Source organism: Melanerpes formicivorus, unplaced genomic scaffold, assembly GCF_026170545.1.
Source record: "Melanerpes formicivorus ecotype bairdi unplaced genomic scaffold, bMelFor1.0.p_v2 SCAF_45, whole genome shotgun sequence".
NCBI classification, from domain to species: Eukaryota; Metazoa; Chordata; class Aves; order Piciformes; family Picidae; genus Melanerpes; species Melanerpes formicivorus.
Window position 1 is genome coordinate 346,599 of NW_027142397.1, and position 21,243 is coordinate 367,841.

At 60.8% G+C, this 21,243-nt stretch overlaps 4 protein-coding genes and 1 non-coding gene across 8 annotated transcripts; 3 read left to right on the forward strand and 2 right to left on the reverse strand.

Moving 5' to 3' along the window:
- The first annotated feature begins 39 nt into the window (after positions 1-39).
- On the forward strand, positions 40-1,875 carry LOC137451461 (ras-related protein Rab-42-like). The gene is made up of 2 exons (XM_068158919.1): positions 40-580; positions 1,280-1,875. The coding sequence occupies exons 1-2, from the start codon at positions 321-323 to the stop codon at positions 1,695-1,697; spliced, it is 678 nt and encodes a 225-aa protein (XP_068015020.1). The 5' UTR covers positions 40-320; the 3' UTR covers positions 1,698-1,875.
- Positions 1,876-2,237: 362 nt separating this feature from the next.
- Positions 2,238-3,864, forward strand: LOC137451462 (ras-related protein Rab-39B-like). The gene is made up of 2 exons (XM_068158920.1): positions 2,238-2,494; positions 3,337-3,864. Exons 1-2 carry the CDS (start codon positions 2,280-2,282, stop codon positions 3,767-3,769), a joined length of 648 nt encoding a protein of 215 aa, XP_068015021.1. The 5' UTR covers positions 2,238-2,279; the 3' UTR covers positions 3,770-3,864.
- Positions 3,865-4,709: 845 nt separating this feature from the next.
- TAF12 (TATA-box binding protein associated factor 12) lies at positions 4,710-10,514 on the reverse strand. Of its 2 annotated transcripts, none has more exons than XM_068158987.1 (7): positions 10,471-10,514; positions 8,961-9,105; positions 7,335-7,586; positions 6,911-6,988; positions 6,498-6,636; positions 5,787-5,875; positions 4,710-5,160 (listed from the first exon to the last, which is right to left on the reverse strand). In XM_068158987.1, the coding sequence occupies exons 1-7, from the start codon at positions 10,476-10,478 to the stop codon at positions 5,125-5,127; spliced, it is 747 nt and encodes a 248-aa protein (XP_068015088.1). In that variant the 5' UTR covers positions 10,479-10,514; the 3' UTR covers positions 4,710-5,124. The 2 variants fall into 2 exon arrangements, with proteins under 2 accessions (XP_068015088.1, XP_068015090.1); XM_068158989.1 differs by having other exon boundaries at positions 6,498-6,612; positions 10,471-10,507.
- Positions 10,515-10,901: 387 nt separating this feature from the next.
- On the forward strand, positions 10,902-11,031 carry LOC137451702 (U11 spliceosomal RNA). Its single transcript, XR_010989875.1, has one exon. It is a non-coding gene; the product is annotated as a U11 spliceosomal RNA (small nuclear RNA).
- Positions 11,032-11,313: 282 nt separating this feature from the next.
- LOC137451487 (discoidin, CUB and LCCL domain-containing protein 1-like) lies at positions 11,314-20,571 on the reverse strand. 3 transcript variants are annotated; one of them, XM_068158992.1, is made up of 15 exons: positions 20,438-20,571; positions 17,481-17,702; positions 15,813-15,950; positions 15,439-15,490; positions 15,141-15,213; positions 14,833-14,966; positions 14,658-14,695; positions 14,340-14,534; positions 13,518-13,636; positions 13,259-13,427; positions 13,069-13,161; positions 12,782-12,872; positions 12,560-12,597; positions 12,272-12,394; positions 11,350-11,832 (listed from the first exon to the last, which is right to left on the reverse strand). In XM_068158992.1, exons 1-15 carry the CDS (start codon positions 20,541-20,543, stop codon positions 11,441-11,443), a joined length of 1,983 nt encoding a protein of 660 aa, XP_068015093.1. In that variant the 5' UTR covers positions 20,544-20,571; the 3' UTR covers positions 11,350-11,440. The 3 variants fall into 3 exon arrangements, with proteins under 3 accessions (XP_068015091.1, XP_068015093.1, XP_068015092.1); XM_068158990.1 differs by lacking the exon at positions 20,438-20,571 and having other exon boundaries at positions 11,314-11,832; positions 17,481-19,107; XM_068158991.1 differs by lacking the exons at positions 12,560-12,597; positions 20,438-20,571 and having other exon boundaries at positions 11,704-11,832; positions 13,069-13,180; positions 17,481-19,112.
- Positions 20,572-21,243: the final 672 nt, after the last annotated feature.

Consider the following 21,243-nt stretch of genomic DNA (forward strand, 5'->3'; position numbering starts at 1 on the left):
TCCTTGATGGCTCTGGCACCTTTTTGGGGACAACACAGCCTGGCTGTCCCTGCCTCCAAAGCCGGGCAGTGGAACAGTGGCAAACATCCTGGGGACGGCAGAATGAGGACGGAGCCAGCGGTTTCTTTCTCGTCCCTGGGACACTTTGTTTGTCTGCCTGGGTGCCTGTGAGGCCAGCACTGTCCCCAGGGAAGGCGCTGCAGGGTGGGGCAGGGGTGGAGACCTGTCGCCAGTACCATCAGCACAGCACAACCTCGCTGGGCCGGGACCTGGCCAGCCTGGAGCTGGTGAATCGAACTACCCCGGGCATAGCGACCAAGATGGGGACAATGAGAGGTCGCCCCCAGGATCCTGACCCTGAGGGACACTACCAGTTCCGTGTCATCGTGCTGGGGGATGCAGCAGTGGGGAAGTCGTCGCTGCTGCGCTGCTTTGCCGAGGGTCCAGGAGAGAGGACCGTGGGGAGGGCATCCCCCGGCCCCACCATCGGCGTTGAGTTCTACAGCCGCACGGTGTCGCTGCTGCCCGCCGGCAAGGCCAAGCTGCAGCTATGGGACACTGCTGGCCAGGAGCGGTTCAGGTGAGATGGGGATGGGGACACAGCCCCCACGTGGGACCCCAGCACTCAGCTGACCCTTTTCCCCCGCGCTGGGATGGGCGTGTGGGGACCGACAGCGACAGCCGCTGACGCTTTCGGGCCTAATGAAGCTTTGCGCTGAGCTTGGAGCGAAGCTGGAGCTGATTTTGGGGGGGTGGCCAAGAGGGCAGAGCTCCCTGCAAGTCCTGGGGGCTTGGAGGGCTGGATTTCCTTCCTGATTGGATCAGACTGGAGCCAGGAGCTCCTGAGAGCATGAACGAGGTTCAAATGGGGTGTGAAGGGCTGAAGATATGAAGGCTGTGGCTGGAGGGGTCCAGCACTGCCTCCATACCTGGGAGTCTTTTGGGAGCCCTGGGACTGATCTGGGCGTGCTCCATTTCTGCCTAGTGCTGAGGCCCATCGACCCCACCCATGGGTGTTGACCCTGCCCACTGTGGCTTGGGTTGACATGGAGGGGGTGGAGGGATCCTGCAAAGACCCCAAGCCTCCTTTAGACTTTCCCTCCAGTCGGGTTGGGGGGATGCTGAGCGGAAAAGGGAGGGTGCAAATTGCCCAGGCAAGTCTCCCCTTCCTAATCCCGAGGTCCCATCTGGGACCCAGCAATCCCCCCGTGCCCTGTCCTATGGATTTAGATATGGGGGGCACCAAGGTTCCCCCCCAAACTCCCCACGGTGTGCCCAGGTCCATCACCAGGTCCTTCTACCGGAGTGCAGCAGGGGTGCTGCTGGTCTTTGACCTCACCAACCGTGCGTCCTTCGAGCACATCCCTGACTGGTACTGGGAAGCGGCCGGGGACAGGCCCCCCCACTTCGTCCTGGTGGGGCACAAGAGTGACCTGGTGGCCAAGCGCGCAGTGTCGGCGGAGGAAGCCCAGCACCTGGCTGCTACCCTGGGCATGACCTTCGTGGAGACCTCAGCCCACACCAACCTCAATGTGGAGCTGGCCTTCCAGATGCTGGCAGGAGGCATCCAGCAAGCTCTGGGGGAGCAGGAGGGGCTCACCCCGCACAGTGGCTGTGGTGGTATTAGGCTCATCTCCAACCAGAGACACCACCAGACCCTGGCACAGGGTGGGCCCCAGGAGCGCTGCCAGTGCTGATGGGGGCCCTCCACCCATGGGGCTGCTTCTCTCCTGCCCCAGCACCCTGCAGTCTCCCCCCTCTGGGTGATGTGCAGGGCTGCAGCTCCCATCCTGGGTTATTTCAAGCCTTAATTTGGGGGCTCTGAAAACCTGACACTCCCCTGCAGGGGTGGTTTGAATAAATCTGAGGCATTTCCACACCAAGTTAATGCTGAGCCGAGCACTGGGCCCTGGGGAGGGAGGTTTGGAGGGAGCCCTGGGGCTGTGGTGCTGAAGGTGTTGGGTTCATGGTTGGACTGGATGATCTTCAAGGTCTTCTTCAACCCAAACGGTTCTGTGACACATTTGCAGAGTCGTCGGTGGTGTGGCCACATCACTTGATGGTCCTGTTTCAGGGCCACCCCCTGGGAAAATGGGACCAGGCCTGTCCTGGGTGCTTCCACTTGGACAGAACCAAGATAAAGGGAGCGAGGAGGCTGCGCAGGAGCTACCCAGCACCCATGGCGTTGGGAACGCCTCCTGGGTGGAGGAGCAGAGGCCCCGGTGCTGCCTGCCTGGGCACGCTCCTGGCACAGGGGCCAGCGGAGCGCAGCAGTGCCAATGGAGCCGCGGTGGCAGTACCAGTTCAGGGTCATCATGCTGGGGGACTCCACAGTGGGCAAGTCCTCCCTGCTGCGGCGCTACACCGAGGGCGTCTTCCTGGATGCCATCAACCAGACCGTGGGGGTGGACTTCCACGTGCAGTTCGTGGAGCTGGAGCCAGGGCTGAGGGTGAAGCTGCAGTTCTGGGACACGGCCGGGCAGGAGCGGTTCAGGTGGGTGTTCCCCTGGGTTTGGACTGCTGGTGGGATATTGATCCCAATCCAGGGGAGGGCCTGGATACAGCCATGTCCCCCTTGCTGGGGGAGCCCTGTGGGTGAGGAACCACAATGCCCAGCACCAGGCAGGCTGCAGGGGCCCTGCTGAACCAAAGGCAAGGGTGGCCCAGAGAAAGGAGCCCTTGGGATTGTCTTGCAAGCCCTGGTTCCAGCTCCAGAGCAGGTACAGGGCACCCCACACACACACTCCAAGCACACCTCTGCCCCACCAGCTGCACAGTGATGGGGAAGAGGCTGGGAGCCCCCAGGGAGCTAGATGAAGTGGTTTGCCCAGCTCAGCTACTAGAAGCCTCCAGAGCTCACTGCTGGGGCTGCCTTCCACCAGCTGGGCTGGCTGCTGGCAACAGGGGAGCTCAAGACATGTGGCAGCAGAGGACAGGACAATGGCAGGCCTGTGGCTAGAGAGGATGGGCCAGTTTGAAGGACATGGCTGCAGGGGACAGGAGAGCTTGAGGGGCACAGCTATAGGAGATGAGGGAGCTCCAAGATGTGTCTTCAGGAGATGTGGGAGCTCCAGGACATGACTGCAGGGCACTGGATAGCTCCAGGGATGTGGCTGCAGGGGGTGGGGGAGCTTGGATCGCTGTGCAGGGCCACAGCTGCCTGGAGCCCTTGCTGGTAGAGCAGAAGTGGCCAGGGCTCCTCACTCTTGTAGGGTCTTGGGAGCAAGAGGGCAGGACATGGCTGAGGCTGCCCTTCGGGCAGGGAAGATGCTCCCTGAGGTGAGCCTGGGCAGCCCCGGGGCTGCTGACGCCGTCCCTGTCCCTCTCTGCACCCAGGTCTGTGACTCGCTCCTACTACCGGAGCTCGGCCGGGGGGATGCTGCTCTTCGACCTCACCAACCGCGCGTCCTTCGAGAGCGTGCGGCGCTGGCACCGCGAGGTGACGGACACCCTGCAGCCCTCCCGCATCGTCCTCCTGCTGGTGGGGCACAAGAGTGACCTGGCCGGGCAGCGGCAGGTGGGCAGGAAGGAGGCAGAGAAGCTGGCAGCCTCACTGGGGGTGCAGTACGTGGAGACCTCGGCCAAGGATGCCAGCAACGTGGCACAGGCCTTCCAGATGCTGACCCTAGGCATCTACCAGGCACTGCAGGCAGGGCGGCTGGTGCCCGGCGAGGCATGGGAGGGGGTGAGGAGCAGCGTCCCACTGCCGGCACTGCACAGGGCACAGGTGCCTGAGAAGGAAGAAAAGAGGAAGAGATGCTCCTGCTAGAGCTGGGGACACTGGGACTTGCTGGGCTCTGCCCACTGCAATGCACAGGAGGTGAGGTGGGGATGGAGCAGCTGAGGTGCAGCAGGAGCAGTGGGCAAGGGCACATTAAACACCCTTTGCTCACTGCAATGCCTGCCTGTGTTTTCCTGGGGAAGGGGAAGCAGCTGGTGCCAAGGCTGCTCATGGGAAGGGTAGTCCTAGGCAGGATGGGGCAGTGGTCTGCAGGGGTGGGTGTCATCCCCCACTCCCCCCACTTCTCTTTGCACATCACTTTCTACAAGGCTGTCCCTAGCCTCTGACGTAGCAGCACAGCCGCTCCCAGTGCCACAGGTCCACGATGATCTGAACTCCCCTCTATAACCCAACCTTCTCATCCAGAGCTGCTCTCCTCCACGCTCAGGAGGGGTTGAAGAGCAGTCAGGGAACTCCACATCCCTGTGAGTTGTGCAGGAGCAGCTCTGCCCGAGCAGCCACCAGCCTGCTGTTGTCCCCACTGCCAGGGCTCCTCAGCAGCAGAGGGAAGCCTGCCCTGGTGCTGATTGATTTCAGCCTGGGCAGCTTCTCCTCCCTACAGACACTGGGAGGCCCAGGGCCCAGCAGCAAAGCAGGCAGGAGGCCGTACAGGCCCTCCCTGGTGTGCAGGAGTTCAGAGCTGCCACCTACCTCCTCACCACCAAACACACCTGGGGCTTCTCTGGTGAAGGCTGTGCAGAGCAGGCAGGGATGGGCACATGGCATGGCCTCTCTCCTGTGCCAGGCAAGCAGCATCACCTCGATGCCCTGGCCTCAGTCACCACCTGCCCAGCCCCGCCAGCACAGCAGAGCCTGGAGAAAGCCTCCCACTGCCTCCAAAGCCCAGGGCAGAGGCCTTCCCAGGACGCCACCCAGAGAGAGTAGCAGTGTGGGGGCTGCCTGAAGAGCACGAGGCTGTGCCATGGCCTTAAAGCAATAACTTCTTTATTCATGTAAAACAAAGGCAAGTATTTGTATAAACACTGACATTACAAAGTACTGGAGCAGGTAGGGGCAGGAGGGAGGAAACAAAAACCTCTACAGACACTTCTAATACTGTCCCACACAAAGGCTCTGTCCCTTGGGTAACCACTGATACGAGAAACCACTTTCAAGTCACAAAGGAAAGGTCTCTGGGCTGAGACACACTGCACCCCTGCTGGGGAGGAGGAAATGGGTGGAGAATGTATTTGGCAGATCTCCTCATAAAGTCAAGATATTGCTGCACCATTCATAAAAAATATATGCTTCTCTGTAAAGCATTAAAAAAGCATCCCACGGATGGTGGTGGAGGCTGCAGCTGCCCCAGACGTGCTGGGTCCGCTCCCGGCTCCTCCCAGCGGCTATTTCTTGGTAGTTTTGCGGATCAGAGCCATCCTCTGCGGGAGGAAAGAGAACACAGGAGGCTGAGCAGCTCAGAGAAAGTTAGAGCAGAACAAACCTGTCACTGTGCAGCTACAAAGTGTCTTGTGTTCTCCAGGACACGACTGACTTGTTCCCACACAGGACTTTCAGGTCTGTTTGAATCTTAATGGGGTCTCAAGCTGAAGGCAGAGGGAAAGCAAGGGCCTGGTCTCTTCCCCCCGAGGGGTGGAACCCCAAAGACAGTGCACAGATCTAGCTCTAACCACCCACTCCAAAGGCCACTGCTGGTGACAGCGACAGCTGCAACCAAGAGCAGGCTGCTCAGAGCCCCAAACAACCTGACCTGCAATGGTGCCAGGCATGGGGCAACTCCCACTCCCTGGTCAACCTGAGACAGGATCTCACCACTCTCAGCATCAAAAGTTTTTCCTTCTCTCCAGTCTGACCCTCCCTCTCTCAGTCCAAACCATCCCCCCTTATCCTGTCACAACAGGCCCTGCTCACAAGCCTGTCCCCAACTAAGTCCTCTCTGCACAAACCAGTGTGGAGACTCTGAAGTTATTTCAAGTTCAAACCACGTGGAAGAGGCAACAAATTCACAGTGCCAGGAGTCAAAGACCATCCCCTTAGGGCTCCTTACCTGTTTGTGAGCTTCTGTAGTGCAGGCTTTTTTGTAGGGCCTGATCTCTTCAGAACCAAAGCCTGGGATCCACATGTTCCACTGACGCTCTGGAAGGGAGCACAGGTCAGCAGCCCTGCCCCAGCCACCCCTCACAGCAGCGTCCTTGTCACCACTGGCAGCAGCCTGTCTGGAGCTGGATCCACACACCAGCTAGAAAAGCTTCCCACAAGCAGAGCAGTGGAGGGCTGCACAGCAGGAAAAATGGGGAAGACGTAGCCCCTGTGCTGGGGAGCTTCCAAGACAGGCTACAAACTGCACAGATGAAGGGTGGGTGTCAGGAAGGTGCCAACCTCTTGTCTGTGCTGCCCAGCTACAGCACAAGGGGCAATGGACACAAACTGGTGCTGGAGGCCTGGAGCAGGCTGCCCAGAGAGGTTGTGGAGCCTCCTTCTCCAGAGACTTTCAAGCCACATCTGGATGTGCTCCTGTGTGACCTGCCCTGGGTGACCCTGCTCTGGCAAGGGGTTGGACTGGCTGATCTCTGGAGGTCACTTCCAACCCCTCCCACCTGTGATTCTGTGATCTGAAGAGGGGATGGTTAGAGGCAGAAACCTACATCATCCCCTTGCTGTTATTAAGTGGCAACAAGGCTGCAGCTACTCACAGGTTTCCACCCTGACACCAGGGCCACGTCTTGACTCAAGCTGAGGGGAAGAGGGAAGCACTCACCAAGGTGCAGCTGCACATCTTTGACCTCCAGGGTGTTGGACTTGCGGTGCCGTGCGAGCTGGCAGGCTGCGGTCACCACACTCTCGATGAAATCATCGGCGATCTGCAGCAGCATCTGGGGCAGGGCAAGGACAACCACCTGGCTCATCAGCACCAGGCAGCTCACATTATGTGGTAAGTATGAAAAAAGCCCACAGGAGCTGGTGTTTCAAAGCTGCTCATTGCTGTTTAAAACCCTATCAGACACCAAGATGCAGCAGCAGACACAGATGGCTGAAGGCTGCAGGGAGCAGGAGACTCCAGAGGAGCAAAATGAACCAACCCAGCCTCCCTCCCTCACACACAGGGCCACTGGTCCCTAAAAAACCCTAGATGAGCTCTTTTTGCAGCCCCTGACATGGGTTGGTACCTACTTCTTCCACATCTTCATCCAGCTGCTCATTTGGATCCACCTCACGCACCAGGTCCTGCAACTTCTTCTTGGTTAAAACCTGAGCATGGAGGAGAAAGAGAAGGGGAAGGGGAAGGATTTACTTCTCCAGCTTTGGCAGCTGCCTATGCAACACAGGCACAACAGACCTCCTCCCCACCACCCCCCACGGGAAACTCATAAAATCATAGAATGGTTTGGAAGGAACCTTTACAGTTCATCTGAGTCCAGCTCCAGGCACTCAGCAGGGACATCTGCAACTGAAGCAGGTTGCTCAGAGTCCAAAACAACCTGGCCTGGAATCTGCTCCCCATCTCTGGGCAACCTGAGGCAGGCTAAGCAGGGAATTAAGCCCCAGGCAGGTCTGAAGGCCTCCCTCATTGTCCTGAGGTTAGAGAGGGAGGTACCTGGTTGCTCTCAGGGCTGAGCCGACCTCCTCCACCGGGCGTCCCGGGCACCTTCGCCACCGCAGTGCTGTTGGCCATGGAGCTCTGCGGGGGAGTGCTGGCTGGCTCTGGTTTTATGGAGGAGAAGTTGGAGAGGTTGATCAAGGTAGAAGGGCCAAACTGGTTCATAATCTGTTGGGCTTTAGCTCTGAGATCATAAAGCTTATCCAGGTCCTGTTTCTTCTTGGGGTTGTGGGAACCCAAACCAATCAACTGCCAAAAGAAAAGAAAGGCAGAGTTAGCAAATAGAATCCTACAGGCTGGTCCTGCCTGTTCCCAGGGTAAACAGGAGGGTCCTGAGGAGTCCCAGAGCTTTACAGAGGATCCCAGAGCTTTACAGAAGATCTGGTCTCTCTGGGTGCAGCAAGGAGAGAAGCAAAGGTCAGAAGAGGATAAAACGTTCCCTGGTGCATGGAATATGAAGCTCTCCATGAGGAGCAACGAGCTGACAAAGAGGCAGCAGCTCTGCAGTGGTGCTGACCTGCTTGCTCTGGGGGTGAATCCCACCTTGGGGACCACCCCTCAGACCCCAGCCAAGGCCTTCTGAATCCACTGCACCTGGATCACAAACAGCTTTGAGGACGAGATCATGCAAAGAGCTAACTAAAGGACAGAGCTCACTCCCGCAGCAGCACAGCAGGGCAGCAACAGACAGTGTCTGAATCCTCATCTCCTGAGAAGGGGCTGGGGTTCAGGCTGGGAGTATGCAGGTGGAAGTTTCCTTCTCAGCAACACCCCACTGCAAGCCCAGCCTGCAGCAATCCCTCAGTGCAGGCTCAGCAACACAGGGTTTGTTTCCACTGCTGGGTGCTCAGAGGTAATGCCAGAGCTACAGCCAAGGTGCAAGATCTTCTGAGCTATTAGTGCTAGACCAGAGGTGGTTTGTGGCAGCTCAGTGGTTACTCAGGCCTTCAATGCCTGAAATTACCCAGGTTACTGGCCACTGGCTGCCACACAGACTGACTGGCAGCTACTCTGTCATGGCTGGAAGTTTGCTCTGTCCTTACTGCTCTAGAAGAGGAGTCTGGAATCTGCTCCCCGAGCTACAGAGGCTGCCCCTTATCAGGGCACACCTGGTTAGCTTGGATTAATTCACACCAAACACAAAGGAGGCATCACCGAGGAGCACTTGCAAGTGGCTGCTTTAGGACTCCACAGCACACTCATGCACTGCCACACCCACCCACACAGAGCCCTTTCAGGACTATTCAGACCCAGGACACTTCTGCAGAGCCCTCAGCAAGTTTCTAGCTCCATTTGAACTGAATTAATGATGGAAAACTGTTACACTCACACCCACAAACTCCTCAGATGGTAACTCCAGACCAGAAGCTCAGCACAAGATCAAGAGGGACTTTACAGTCTTGATTTTAGCTCTCAGGCTGTTCACAAACCCAGAAAGCAGGAATTCTTATCCACCATGCAAGGGAGAGAGCCCTGAAATCCTTGGGCAGGAAGCACTTGAGCAGCACAAAGTCATTTGACTGACTTGGGGATCTTATTGCACTCTTCAAGTGCTGTTAAGATCCCCACACAGGAATCCAGGGGCCGTGAGGATCCCACATGCCAGCGCCGTGCTTTACTTACAGCTATCTGAGTGTCTAGCTCGTTAATCACAGCAGTGACCGCTGTGGGGCCAGCGAACGCCGCGGCCATGGCCTCCAAACCTTCCCAGGGCAGCAGGCAGCAGAGCCCTGCTCTCGCTTCCGCCTCTTCCACACAACTCTCACTCCTACAGGAACACCAGACAGGTCTCACCCACCCACTCCAGCACAGCAGCACCAGAGGGTTCACTTATCAGAAGGTAGCACAGAATCACTGCTGCAGGGGATGAGGACTCACAGAATGCATTGGGTTGGAAGGGACCTTAAAGCTCATCCAATTCCAACCCCCTGCCGTGGGCAGGGACAGCTCCACCAGCCCAGGCTGCTCAAGGCCTCATCCAGCCTGGCCTTGGACATCTCCAGGGAGGAGGCAGCCACAGCCTCCCTGGGCAACCTACCAGAGTCTCTCACCACCTTCACTATAAAGAATTTTTTCCCAATGTCTAGAACTGAAATGGGAGCAGAAATTTGGCCAAATTCCACTCTTCTGTCAGAAAACAAAGTATCTTGGGATCTGCTGTCAGCAGTGATGTGCAGATGAGCCTGGACCTTTCCCTCAGCTTCCCTCTGTGGCAGTGTCAGGAGTGCCCGCTGCAATCAGCACTGCTGTACCTCACGAAGCACTGGCACCACTGCACAGGGTCACCAATGGAATTAAAACCTGTGTCACGGCCAGCCAAACCTTCGGCGTATTCTCTGGAGGGCTGCAAGACTCCAAGGCTCCCTCTTCCCTCAAGGCATAACAATTTTTGCCGTTATTTAGATGCACAGTCTGGGTGTCCCTTTATTTTTAGAGAAAATGGGGGAAGTTGTTGTTTTATGCTTTAGTTATTAAAACTGTGAGGTAAAGCATTCCCTTACGCTGCCCAGTGAAGGGTCTGTCCCCAGCACTTATCCATGAGCTCCCCAGCTAAAAGGGAACAAATCAAGAAGTTCTTTTTGTCCCCCGGGGCTGCTGTCAGATGTTGATGGATAACTCAAACCTCCTCACTCATTTTACCCCTAAAACACTGACACCTGGCACCTGGGGAGGCCACGGCTCTGCACTTGCTGAGGTTTTGATCCAGCATCTTCCCAGACACCAGTTTAGAGAGGTCACCAGCCCCACGCCTGCCCACGGGGAACGCATTATAGGACTGAACGAAGCATTCCCCGTGCAAAGTCTCCGCCGGCTGCCGGGGTCGAAGCCGTCGGGAACAATCAAAGTCACCGAACTCGCCTCGCATCCGACCACACCCCGCCTGTCAAGGCTGCGGGGTCACCCCTCCGACCCCAGGACCTCGCTCCCGATCTCGTGACGTCCACACAGGAGGTTTGAATACCGGCGCCAGGCCCGGCTCGTTCCGGTGAGCGGCGGGACACGGCCTGCCGCACCCACCCCCGCGCTCCCTCCCTGTTTCAGGCTGTAGAAACTGCTGTAAAGGATCTGGAGCCTTCCACCATCGGGGAAAGGACTCCCTCGATCCCCACCCTGCCCCTCCACCGTCCCGTACCTCCCCATGACCCGCAGGCGGACCGAAGCTGCGCACCCTGCGCGGCGCAGCTCCCGAGCCCTTCCGGGGCACCACCTGCCGCCACCCGGAAGCGGCCCGCGGCGCCAGCCAGTCACAAGGGGAGTCTGGCTGCGCGTGCGCACCGCCCCGCCCACCGCAGGCACCTCCCCTCCTCACCCTCCATGGTGCGGTAGTGATGACCCAGCATGCTCTGCGCGATTTGCATATACGTGGGGACAGCGAGGTCGAGAAATAGCGTCTGGGGTGGGGAGGAATGGCGAAGATGTGTAAGAATGGATGAAACGGCGGTTAAACCGGAGAGGAACAGGACTGCGTGCCACTGGGGGGGGAAACAAACGGAAGGACAGATCGCCGTACTCTAAATAGAGCTCTGTCGGTTTCCCCTGCTGACGGGGGAGTAGTGCCGTTTTAAAAAGGGTTTCTGCCGTGCGTGGCACGGGGGCGGTCGCGCGGCCGCCTCCGCGGAATCGACATCAAGAGATTTCGGAAGCACAATTTTTGTATGGGGGGGCGCCGGTAATCGCCTGTTCCGGCGCCCCGAGCGCAGGCGGTTAACGGTAGTGAGGTGGGGCTGGCGCCTGGCCGTGGCCCGGAGCCCATAGGGCGGCGGGGCAGGGCCTGAGGCCGCACAGAGCGGGGCTGGGGCAGCGGCTGGGGCGGCACAGAGCGGGGCTGGGGCGGCACAGAGCGGGGCTGGGGCAGCAGCTGGGGCGGCACAGAGCGGGGCTGGGGCAGCAGCTGGGGCAGCAGCTGGGGCGGCACAGAGCGGGGCTGGGGCAGCAGCTGGGGCGGCGGCTGGGGCGGCACAGAGCGGGGCACGGCTGTGTTAAAGATCTGTATTTAAATAGAACTGTTCTTAAAAAACCTCCCCAGGGCCCCGCACCCTGAGCGCGGCACCTCCCGGGCCACCGTCGCCGGGCTCCCCCGCGCCGCTCAGTTCCTCCGGCCCTCACAAGGCTTCGTGGTAAACGTGCGAGAGGGGACAGTGCCCCGGCGAGCCTTCCGCTGAGCGAGTTTCGACGCCGCCGGGACCGGCGGTCCGGCCGCCACCGGGCAGCTCGGCAGGCCGCAGGGTGGGCGCATCGTAGCGCAGCGCGGGGCAGCCGGGCAGCCCGGCCGGGCAGGGGCTGCGGTGGGTACCGGCGGCCTCGGGCTCGCAGAACGGCGTGGCGTACTCGGGCTCGGGCGGCAGCGGCTCGGCGTACTCGTGGCGTTTCCCCGGTACATCGTAATGGCTCACGACCAGTGGCAGCGTGTAGCCCTCGTCTGGGAAGGGCTTGAAGGTGGATGGCCCTGGCTGGCTGCTGGGGCTCACCTGCAGCAGGTCTGGCTCGGCATACTCTGGAATGGGAACACCGAGCTGTGAGCTGGAGGGACAGCAGGGCGGCAGCCGCGGTGCCATTCCACGTGTAGGTGGGTTGGGGGCACCCGTGGGTGCAAAACCCGAGCACGTCTGGATGCTCTGGGCTGGGAAACAGTGGGCAGGTGCGTGCCAAAGTCATCCAGGGCAGGACAACCACCCACGGGGATGGACACATCCCTCTGCTCCAGCACGGAGCGGGGCTCTTGCTGCCCTCCAGCAACCTTCCGATGCCCAACCCTGGGCTTAAGGTGGAATAACAAAATAATGATTATAATAATCAAATATTATTACTGGCCATGCCAGGGGCTCCCTTTTGCACAGGACCATGGTGCAGGACAGGGGTTGGACCAGACTGGTGCTGGAGATGGGGGCAATGGGCAGCAACATGGTGCAGTGTTCACACCCCCATGGCCTTACCTGGTGAATGGGTCTGGCCAAGGTCCCCCAGCATGGGTGGGGTGGGGAAGGAGGTGAGCATGGAGCCAGGGGGCTGCAGGCTCTGCAGGGAGCACACCTGGCTCGACTCCACTTTGGGGTACCCTGAGTGAGAACAGAATCCCCCCATTGTCACAGGAGGTCCCTTGAGGACAGACTGGTGTCCCTGGGGGTGGGACAGCTCAGGGCTCAGCAGCAGCACCCTCTGAACCATCTGCACCCCTCCTGAAGGCCAGCAGCACCCCCAGGGAGGGGTTGGGGACCCTTTACCTTTCATGACCCCACAGTTCAGCTCTGCCGCCAGCTTCCTGCCATGGGGAGAGCAAGATGGGGGTGAAGGGTCCCAGCCACTCTGTTCCCACCACCCCCCACCTTCTTGCACCCACTGCAAAGGGGTTTGCACCCCTCAGTACCCAGGGAGCAGCCAAACAGAGCTGCCAGGCTTTGGGGAGATGGTGCTAGGGGTGAAGCAGGGTGCAGGATGGGACCCACCTCTTCCTGTGGCAGAGGAAAGCCAGCAGCAGGAGGCTGGAGCAGAGGAGGACAAAGCCACCAATGAGCAGCATCACCAGCAGCATGGAGCCTGGGGAGTGATGGCAGCATCAGCCCCGCTGTGTGCCCTGTCCCACCCCTCTGCACCCATGGGTGCCAGGAGCCCACTCAGGCCACCAAAGAAGGAAAATTAAAGTGGACTCTTAAAGTCCGAGTGGGTCTACTGGTGCCTGTAGCACCCACAAGACAATGCTGCACCCCTGGAACAGCCCCCTCATGGCACCCACCGGCCTGCTGTGGGTCCAGGGCAACGCCAGGGATGGGTGTACGGCTGGCCGGGTGGCTGGTGGGGACAGGGACCTCCTCGGGGACGCTGGGCACTGTGGGATGGAACATGGACTGTGAGACAACCACAGGTAAGTGGAGGTCCTCAGGGGACATTTGGGACATCAGTGGGTGTGGGGTGAGAGGCCTCACCGTAGGGCCGGGGTGCACGGACCCGTGCCAGCTGGCAGCCCACCAGGGCCAGCTTCAAGGCCACACGCTGGTGCCAGCTTTGGGGCGTGACACGGACGTAGCGGGCGGCCATGGAGGGGATGAAGGCATTGAAAACCTCCCCGTGGCTGTCAGAGTTTCCTTCAAAGACCTGCCCGAGAGGGTGAGGAGGGAGCTGATGGCTGAATGCCCGTGGGCGGGGGGTCTGCAGCCCCTCCCATGGTCCCCTCCCCATGCCCACCTTGTCCTCCTGGCCACTGCTGCCTCTGTAGGGTTTCCAGTTCTTCCCGTCGCGGCTGGAGGACACCCGGTAGGACCTCACGTAGTAGTTGTGCTCAGAGGAGCCCTTGGTGATGATGCCTGGGGGAGCAGGAGCAAGCCCGGGGTGGAAGCGGGGGGGGCCTTGCTGTCAGTTGGGGGGGTGTGGGTCTGGGAAAGGGCTTGAGGTGCGCCCTGGGCCCCGGCATGCCTCCTAGAGCTTTACCAGCTGGAATAACCTACAACTCTGGGATACCCAGAGCCCTGCTGGGAGGTGATCGGGCACAGGACTTGTCACCCCGCTGGGAACCTCGCAGCCCTGGGAGGAGGTTGGGGTGGCAGATTCAAGTGCTGGACCCCCCACTCTCCCCCCAGGAGCCGATAAGCTCTGGCCCCAGATGCCAGCCTCACATTCCTCCCTCCTCCAGCCTCCCTCTGCACAATGTCTCCATTTTCCTGGCCGCGGTCGCCAGCCGCTGCCGCACAAAGCCTCTGCTTTGGGCAGGCTCTGGCCGAACAAAAGCTGCTGGCTGGCACCAGAGGCAGGAGCGCGACATGAACTTATCCGGCCCAGGAACGGCAGCGGGTGAGGCAGGGGGAAGGGACAGCCATGGGGGTTGGTGCTGTCTGCATGCCAGCTTGCACCAGTAAAACCGTGGCCCAAGTTGCTCTGAGGAGCCTGCCCTGGACAGTTGTTTTAGGGGTCAGTGAGGCTGGCACGCATCACCGTACGGAGGAGGACAGCAGTCAGAGTGGCACTGGGCCAAGGGCAGCTGTTGTTCCCCCTTGAACGACCAACACTCACCTGTGATGTTCCTGCGGGTGCCCAGGTCCAGCTCCAGCCAGGCGGCTTCAGAGCTAGGGTCAGCTGCCCAGGAGTGGCCAGCGCTGCCCAGCGCTGCCCGCTCAGCCACCCAGGCTCGGTCCTGGCCCAGCGCATCCACTTCATGCCACCACGATGAGGCATTGAAGGCAGCCACCTCCAGTGTGTCGCCACAGGCTGGCAATGGGAGATGGCAGGCTGGAAGCCCACAGCCTCCAGCCAGGCATGGCATGGGGGACGGCACCAGGTCTGGCAGCCAGAATCAGGGCTTACTTTCAGGGGACCCAAGACAAAAAGTACCTCTGTGGAATAAAAGCCGCTTCTCAGAGAGGGATCCCCTGAGAGGAGGAAAGAAGGGAGAGCATCAGGTGGGGTCCCTGCAACGGAAGGGTGGCAGGTCCCCAGTGTCAGCCTGGAGCGGTTGCACAGCCGGGTGGGGGGTGCACGCGGGGTCCCCAGTGCCCCCCTCACCTACCTTTTGGAGTGCAGCCCATTGGCAAAGGCTGACTCGTAGAGCGTGATGCCCTTCTCCCGGGACAGGCTGACCTGCCCCCCCAGCTCGTCTGCGACCACCCCGGCATGCACGGCCGCCTTGCACAGCACCGAGGTCTGCAGGCAGCAGGGCAGGGCTGAGAGCAGGCCCCTGCGGGGGCTTGCACCCCACGGGGCACCGCGTGGCTAGACCCAGCCCCTGCACTCAACTGGGAAGGGACAAGCAGCAGCCGCTGCTGGGGAGCGTTCCCAGGGGGCGCTCCCATGGGGTGAGCTGTGCTCTGCACTTACGTCGCGGTAGCCCTGGCTTGGGTTGCCCCAGATGTCCCCCTCGATGTCCTTGCAACCCGCGGGACAGTACACACTGAAACACGCAGCAGGGGGCTCGGGGCTTGCTCCTGCCCCAGTCCCCTCTGTGTACCTCCTTTGCTCCCCACCACAGCACAGCTGCACCCCAAGAGGCCCAGGGCAAGCACATAGGGAGGATCCAGGAGTGGGATGAGGAGAAAGCAGGGCTGACAGGGACCAGCAGCAATGCCAGGGTAGGGGACACCAAAGCAGGGACCACTCACATCCCCTGACCACTCACCTGATGTGCTCCTGGGTGTAGTGGGTGCCTCGAACCAGGCAAGAGACCAGGTCTGCAAGGCAGGAACACCCCAGAGTGAGGAATCCTCACCAGCCCCAAGCACCCACGTCTTCCCAGGACGCCCCAGGGATGGCCCCTTGGTCCCTGCTGCCATCGGTCCCATGCCACCAGCACTGCCCCAAGGTGCTGGGAGGGGTTCCAGGTAACCTGGAGGTCTCCCACATTGTTCCCCCAACCCAGGGAAAACTTGGGTCTTTAGAGAGCTTTGGGCAACAGAAGCCCACCCTGGGGTCAGCAAGGAGCTTCCCCCACCCCCAGCCACGCCCCCCCCCACCTGAGGCACAGGGGTGTCCCTAGGGGATGGTCCCCACTACCTGGATGCTGCGAGGTGGCGTAGGACAGGAGGAGGCCTCGTCCCGAGCGGTGGCTGCTGCTGTTGAACAGGACGGTGACGGAGCTGGAGTTTGTCACCAGGAGTGGGGTGGCAGGGACAGCGTTCTTGCAGTAGGGCCCTGATGGCAGGGATGGGCTCATGGATACAACTGGGGGTCCCAAGGGACAGAGGCACCCCAACCCTGCAATGTCACCTGCCTTGGCTTAGCCCTTGACAGGACCAGAGAGGCTCAGGCATTTGTACTGTACTTAGGGTGGTACTAGCCCCAGAATGGTCTCATGCCAAGGTGGTCCCAACCTCAGGGTGGTCTAACCCCAGGGTAACCTCATCTCAGGATAGCCCCATGTCAGAGTGGCTGCAAGCCCAGGATGGTCTCAGCCCCAGGATGGCTCCATGCCCAGGATGGCTCCATTCCCAGAGCAGTTACATCATGACCAGGGGCACAGTTGCCTGCAGTTCACCCTGTCCCCAGTCCCCCACCTCTGCCCTCCACAGTCATGAGCAGCACCAGGGGAGATGCAGCCCCCAGGCACAGGAAGAGGACCTGAACCAGGCTCCCAGAGGGCACCCTGAGATGTCCTCACCTCCCCAGGTGGAGACAGGCAGGGTGCTGGTTGGGCAGGGAACCCCCCCACCACTTCCCAGAAACCCTTCGATCCAGGGCCTCTTCATTCCACACCAGCTGGGATGATGCCAGTGGCCACCAGCCCCGATTGGGCATGTGCCACCATGTCTCCTGCTGCCAGGACAGTCACACATGGCACGGCCCCACAGGACCCCAAAACAGAGGCTTCCCTCAGCTCCCCTTTCACAGCACTGCTGAGGCTGCCTCTTAAATCCTCCCTCTTGAATCTAAACTAATTTGCAGTCTCCATCTTTGTGACTAAAACCAGCTTAGCAGGCAGGCAGGTTCCCTGGGGACATCTCTAGTCCCAAACGGGAACAAGAGGTGGCCCCAGTCCCTGGGCTGCCATCACCGACAGACCCCTGCCCCATCTCTCTGCTCTGCTTCACGGCCACCACTGGGGTGTCAGGGTGCCCAGAGATGCTTTGAGCAGAGGCATCACTGCCCGGGGACAAGGAGCTGCCTCTGTGTCCCCATAGCAAAAGCCCCCAAGGGGTCAGGCTGTGCCTCTCTCCCCATCCAGGGCACCTGTGCCTTGCCTGGGCAAGTGAGGGGCCGAGTGTGTTGTGCCGGGATGTCACAGGATCGGCAGAGCGATGGGATAGGAGCTCTGCACGGTGCACAACGCCACGCAGACAAGCTGCAGGCGACACCCGGCAGACGCTGCCATGCCTGACACTGTGCCCACCCAGCTGGGGGCTCTGGAACGCCCCTGGATGTCGGAGACCCCTTGGCCAAGCCAGGAGCCGGAGGCTGCCACCCCTGCAGGGACCCCAGGCAGGATGAGGCTGGATGCCAGAGCCCGGGGCTGAGTCAGCAGGACAGAGCCCACAACCTCCGCCTGCTCCGGCCGCTTCCCGACAAACATCTGGGACTGCTCAAGGGCCGGCGTCAGCCGCGGGACCCCGGCTGGGCCACGGCCACCTCCCGCCCGCCAGCACGCACGGCCCTTTTGGGTGTCCAGCCACCTCCCGAAGCCCCCCACCACGTCCAACAGCTTCCCTTCAGGACCCCCGCACTTACCATAGGCAGTGCCAGCCTGGGGGTCAGCAAGCAGAAGGGAGCTGCGGGCACAGTGCTCCGAGGGCTCCAGATCCACGTCCCCAAAGGCCAGGAGCAGGGAGGTGCCGGGGGGGGCCCGCAGCCACCAGCGGCAGGCGGTGTGGTTGGGATACGTGCCCGGGTAGTTCTTGGAGCTGAGGGTGCCACTGTGGGGTGTCAGCAGCGTGTGGCCACAGCCGTCCCCTGCAGAGAGACCAGGGAGCGGGGGGGCATCAGCCAGGCTGCTCCCTGCTTCAGATTCCTCACTTGACATAGCCCCGGGGGACACTCCTAAGGCACCTTCAACCCCTTCAAACGTTTCCTTCATCTGAAACATCGTTATTGGGGAGGGGGGGGAGCTTTGGCCACTCCCCACATCGAGGACAGTCCCGAGGAGGATGAAGGGATGAAGGTGCCTCAGTTTCCCCTGACCCTGCACAGACTGTCACCTCCAGCTCCTCTCCATTCTCCAGGCCAGGAGCACTCCAATTTTGGATGATACAAAAGGATGCAAGGAGAAAACGCCCCGGGAGCCAGCTACACCCCCATCTCCTCATGCCAGCACCCACCTCAGAAGGGGCTTTTCTCCAGGCTCATCACCCCTGGGAACAAGGGAATATCCTGGAAATTGGAGTGTCAGGGATCAAACAGGATCTCTGGGCAGGATTGGGGTGCAAGGGCTGGCAGGGATTTGGGGGGAAGCACTGCTCAGCCCCTCCACACGGGCTGGGGAGATGTGGGGCTCTGTCATTACAACAACCCCATCCCCAGAAAGCTGCTGCAGCCAAGCATCATCCCACACAAGTGATGGCAGGCACGGCCTCGCCCCTGCCTTGGCTCCCCTCGCTGTCGCCGGGAGACAGCACAAAGCGCCGGCCAGGAAAAATCCTGCAGGGATGAAAAAAAAGGAAGGGGAGCCGGAGGTGGAAGATGCCAACCCCCCCCAGAGGACTGCAGGAAGGGCTGGTGGCCAAACGAAGGGGGTTCATCCTGTGAACATCCCCTGGGCAGGGATGCAGGACTGGGGGAAACCCTGGCTGGGCAGTGTCTTCCATTATGGAAGGATCTGGGGCAGTGGGGGTCACCAGGGGCAGGCTGGATAGGGATAACAGCACGAGGGACCCTGGGGTGTCAGGAAAGCAGCTCCCGGAGGTGGGGAGATAAATTTGGGGTATTTGGAGGGAGTTTCTGGCAAGGAAAGTTGGAGTCATTGGGATGTACATGGAAAACTCTCTTGGCCAGGACAGCCTGGTGCCTGTGCCCAAGCTGGGGGTCTTGGGTAGACCCTGCCCGCTCCAACCCCACACCAGGGGGCAGAGGGGCTGTGGACACCCATCCCAGGAAAGGAAACTCTTGGGAAAAGCATCCCAAGCGTGGCGAGCACATGGCAGAGATAAGGGAATAGCTGCAGGCATATGCAGGGATCTGACTCTGAGGAAGATACTGAGAAGGCTGGGAATGGCAAAAGCAGATCCCACGGTGGGGGCAGGAGGCAGCTGTGGCTATGCCACACCCCTCCCCCCAAGGGAAAAAAATAAAGATCAATTAAAAAAAAAAAGACAGAAAAAAAGAAAGAAAGAAAAAATAAAGAATAAAAAGGAAAAACTGGGGACAGCTGGGGGCAGGTGGGGGCAAGTGGGGGAAACTGGGGGCAAGTGGCATTTCCGAGGGTGAGGTGATGGCCGCGTCATCCCTGCCAGGGATTTGTTTGTTTTCTCACAGGATGCGGGGAAGACACAACAGGGCGATGCTCCGGGAAGAGCCCGGCACGCTGCCGGCCCCGGGAGAGCTCCCTGCGTCCCCAGGCTGGTTTGGGATCCGCTGAAACTCTCTGTGGGAAGTTTTCCCAAATTCCGCGTGGGGAAGACAGAGGGGGTTGCTCCCGGTGATCCCACGCTGGGGGCGATGCTCAGGACGTCCTCGTTCTTGTCTCTTCACTTCTCGTTCTTGCGCCCGGTGCCTTCGCAATGAGGTTGGGCTCAACGTCCCCGAGGGGCTTTCCCGGCCCCCGGCAGATACAAATGTCTCCAGAGCAACGCTACCGGGGACTGCGACACCCCCCGGGACGGAGCCCGCTGCACGGCTCTCCCGGTCGTTACTGTCAGATACTCTTAAACTGGGGCAGAACCGGGGACGTCGGGATTAGCGGTTCCCGAAGAAACCCCTGCAGGAAGGATGGAGCCCATCCAGGGCTGCCGGGGCAGGCTGCACCTCGGCGTCGGGAGCAGAGCGGGACAGAGGCAGCGGGGGCGGGAGCTGCGAGGAGACCAGGCGGATGCGGCACTGAGGAGATGTGGGAGTGGTGGAGGTAGCGGGCGGCTCGTCCCGTCCGGTACCGGAGCAGAGAGATGCCTAAGACTGCGTCCCGGATCGATACCGGGATAGGCGGACCGCCAGGTCCCCCTTGTGGTGTGGTCCCGATCTCGGGACGGCGGGAGCCCCGTCCTGCATCAGTACTAGGACAGACGGATCGCGAGAGCTCCGTCCCGGTGTGGCGTCTGCGGGGACCGGTCCCGTCTGGCTACCGGAAAGCCAATCCTGGTCTAATCCCAGGCCAGGCACAGTGAGGAGTCCGTCCCGGCTCGGAACCGGGATGCCCATCCCAGATCGGTAGCGGGACAGGGAGAATCCTCTCTGATCCTTCTCCCTGTCCCGGTCCCCATCTGGGACCCAGTCCTGCTCTCGGTCCCTGTTCGGTCCCCAACTCGTACTCAGTCGCAGTCCCTGAACCTGTCACGGTCCCCATCCCAGACACAGTCCCAGTCCCGGCCCCAGTCTCGGAACCGGTGTCGGTCTCCATCCCGGTCCTAGACCCAGTCTCGGTCTGAGTTCCGTGCGCGGCTCACGGCCCATTCCAGCAAAGGAAGTGGAGCCCCTGGGGTGTCGGTGGGAGCGGAGATCCTGGTGTCGTCTCCCGGTGCCCCGCAACACACACTCACCGTCCTGTCCGCCGGCCGGGCGCAGCCCCAGCGAGGCCATCAGAAAGCAGCGGCGGAGTAGCGCCAATACCAGCGCCCACCGCGCCGCCCCGCCGCCTGTCCGCATCCCGCCGCCGCCGCCGCCGCCGTCGCCGTCACCGGCCCCGCCGCGGCCCCCGCCGCTCCCACCGCCCCGCGCCCGCCCCCGTGCCACCCCGCCGCGCCCATTTGCTACCGCTGCCCGGCCTCGCGTCGCCATTGGGCCACCTTGCTGTCAGTTAGACGGCACAGCAGGCAGCGGCGGGCTCGGGGGGTACGTGTGAGCTTCAGGCCACCGCTAGGGGTCGTCCGCGCTCTGGGCTGCGGGGCAAGGATCCCCAGGGCCGGGCTGCGGACGCCCCAGATACTCCATGGGGATGGGGGTGTGAGGGCAACCCCCACCATGACCAAGGCAGGGATTGTCCCCCGTGCTGGGCACTGCTGAAGCCACACCTCGAATCCCGGGGTCAGATTTGGGCTCCTCAATGCAAGAAGCACATTGAGGGCTGCAGTAGGGCCAGAGAAGGGCCAGGTGACAGGTCTGGAGAGCAGGGCTGGGGAGGAGCAGATGAGGGGGCTGGGGGTATTCAGCCTGGAGCAGAGGAGGCTGAGGGAGAGCTCATTGCTCTCTGCAGCTCCCTGAGAGGAGGCTGGAGCCAGGCGGGGGTTGGGCTCTGCTCCCTAGGAACAAGGGACAGAGGAAATGGCCTCAAGTTGCCCCAGGACAGGTTTAGGTTGGAATTCAGAAGAAACTTCTTGACTGAAAGGGCTCTCAAAGCCTGAATCCA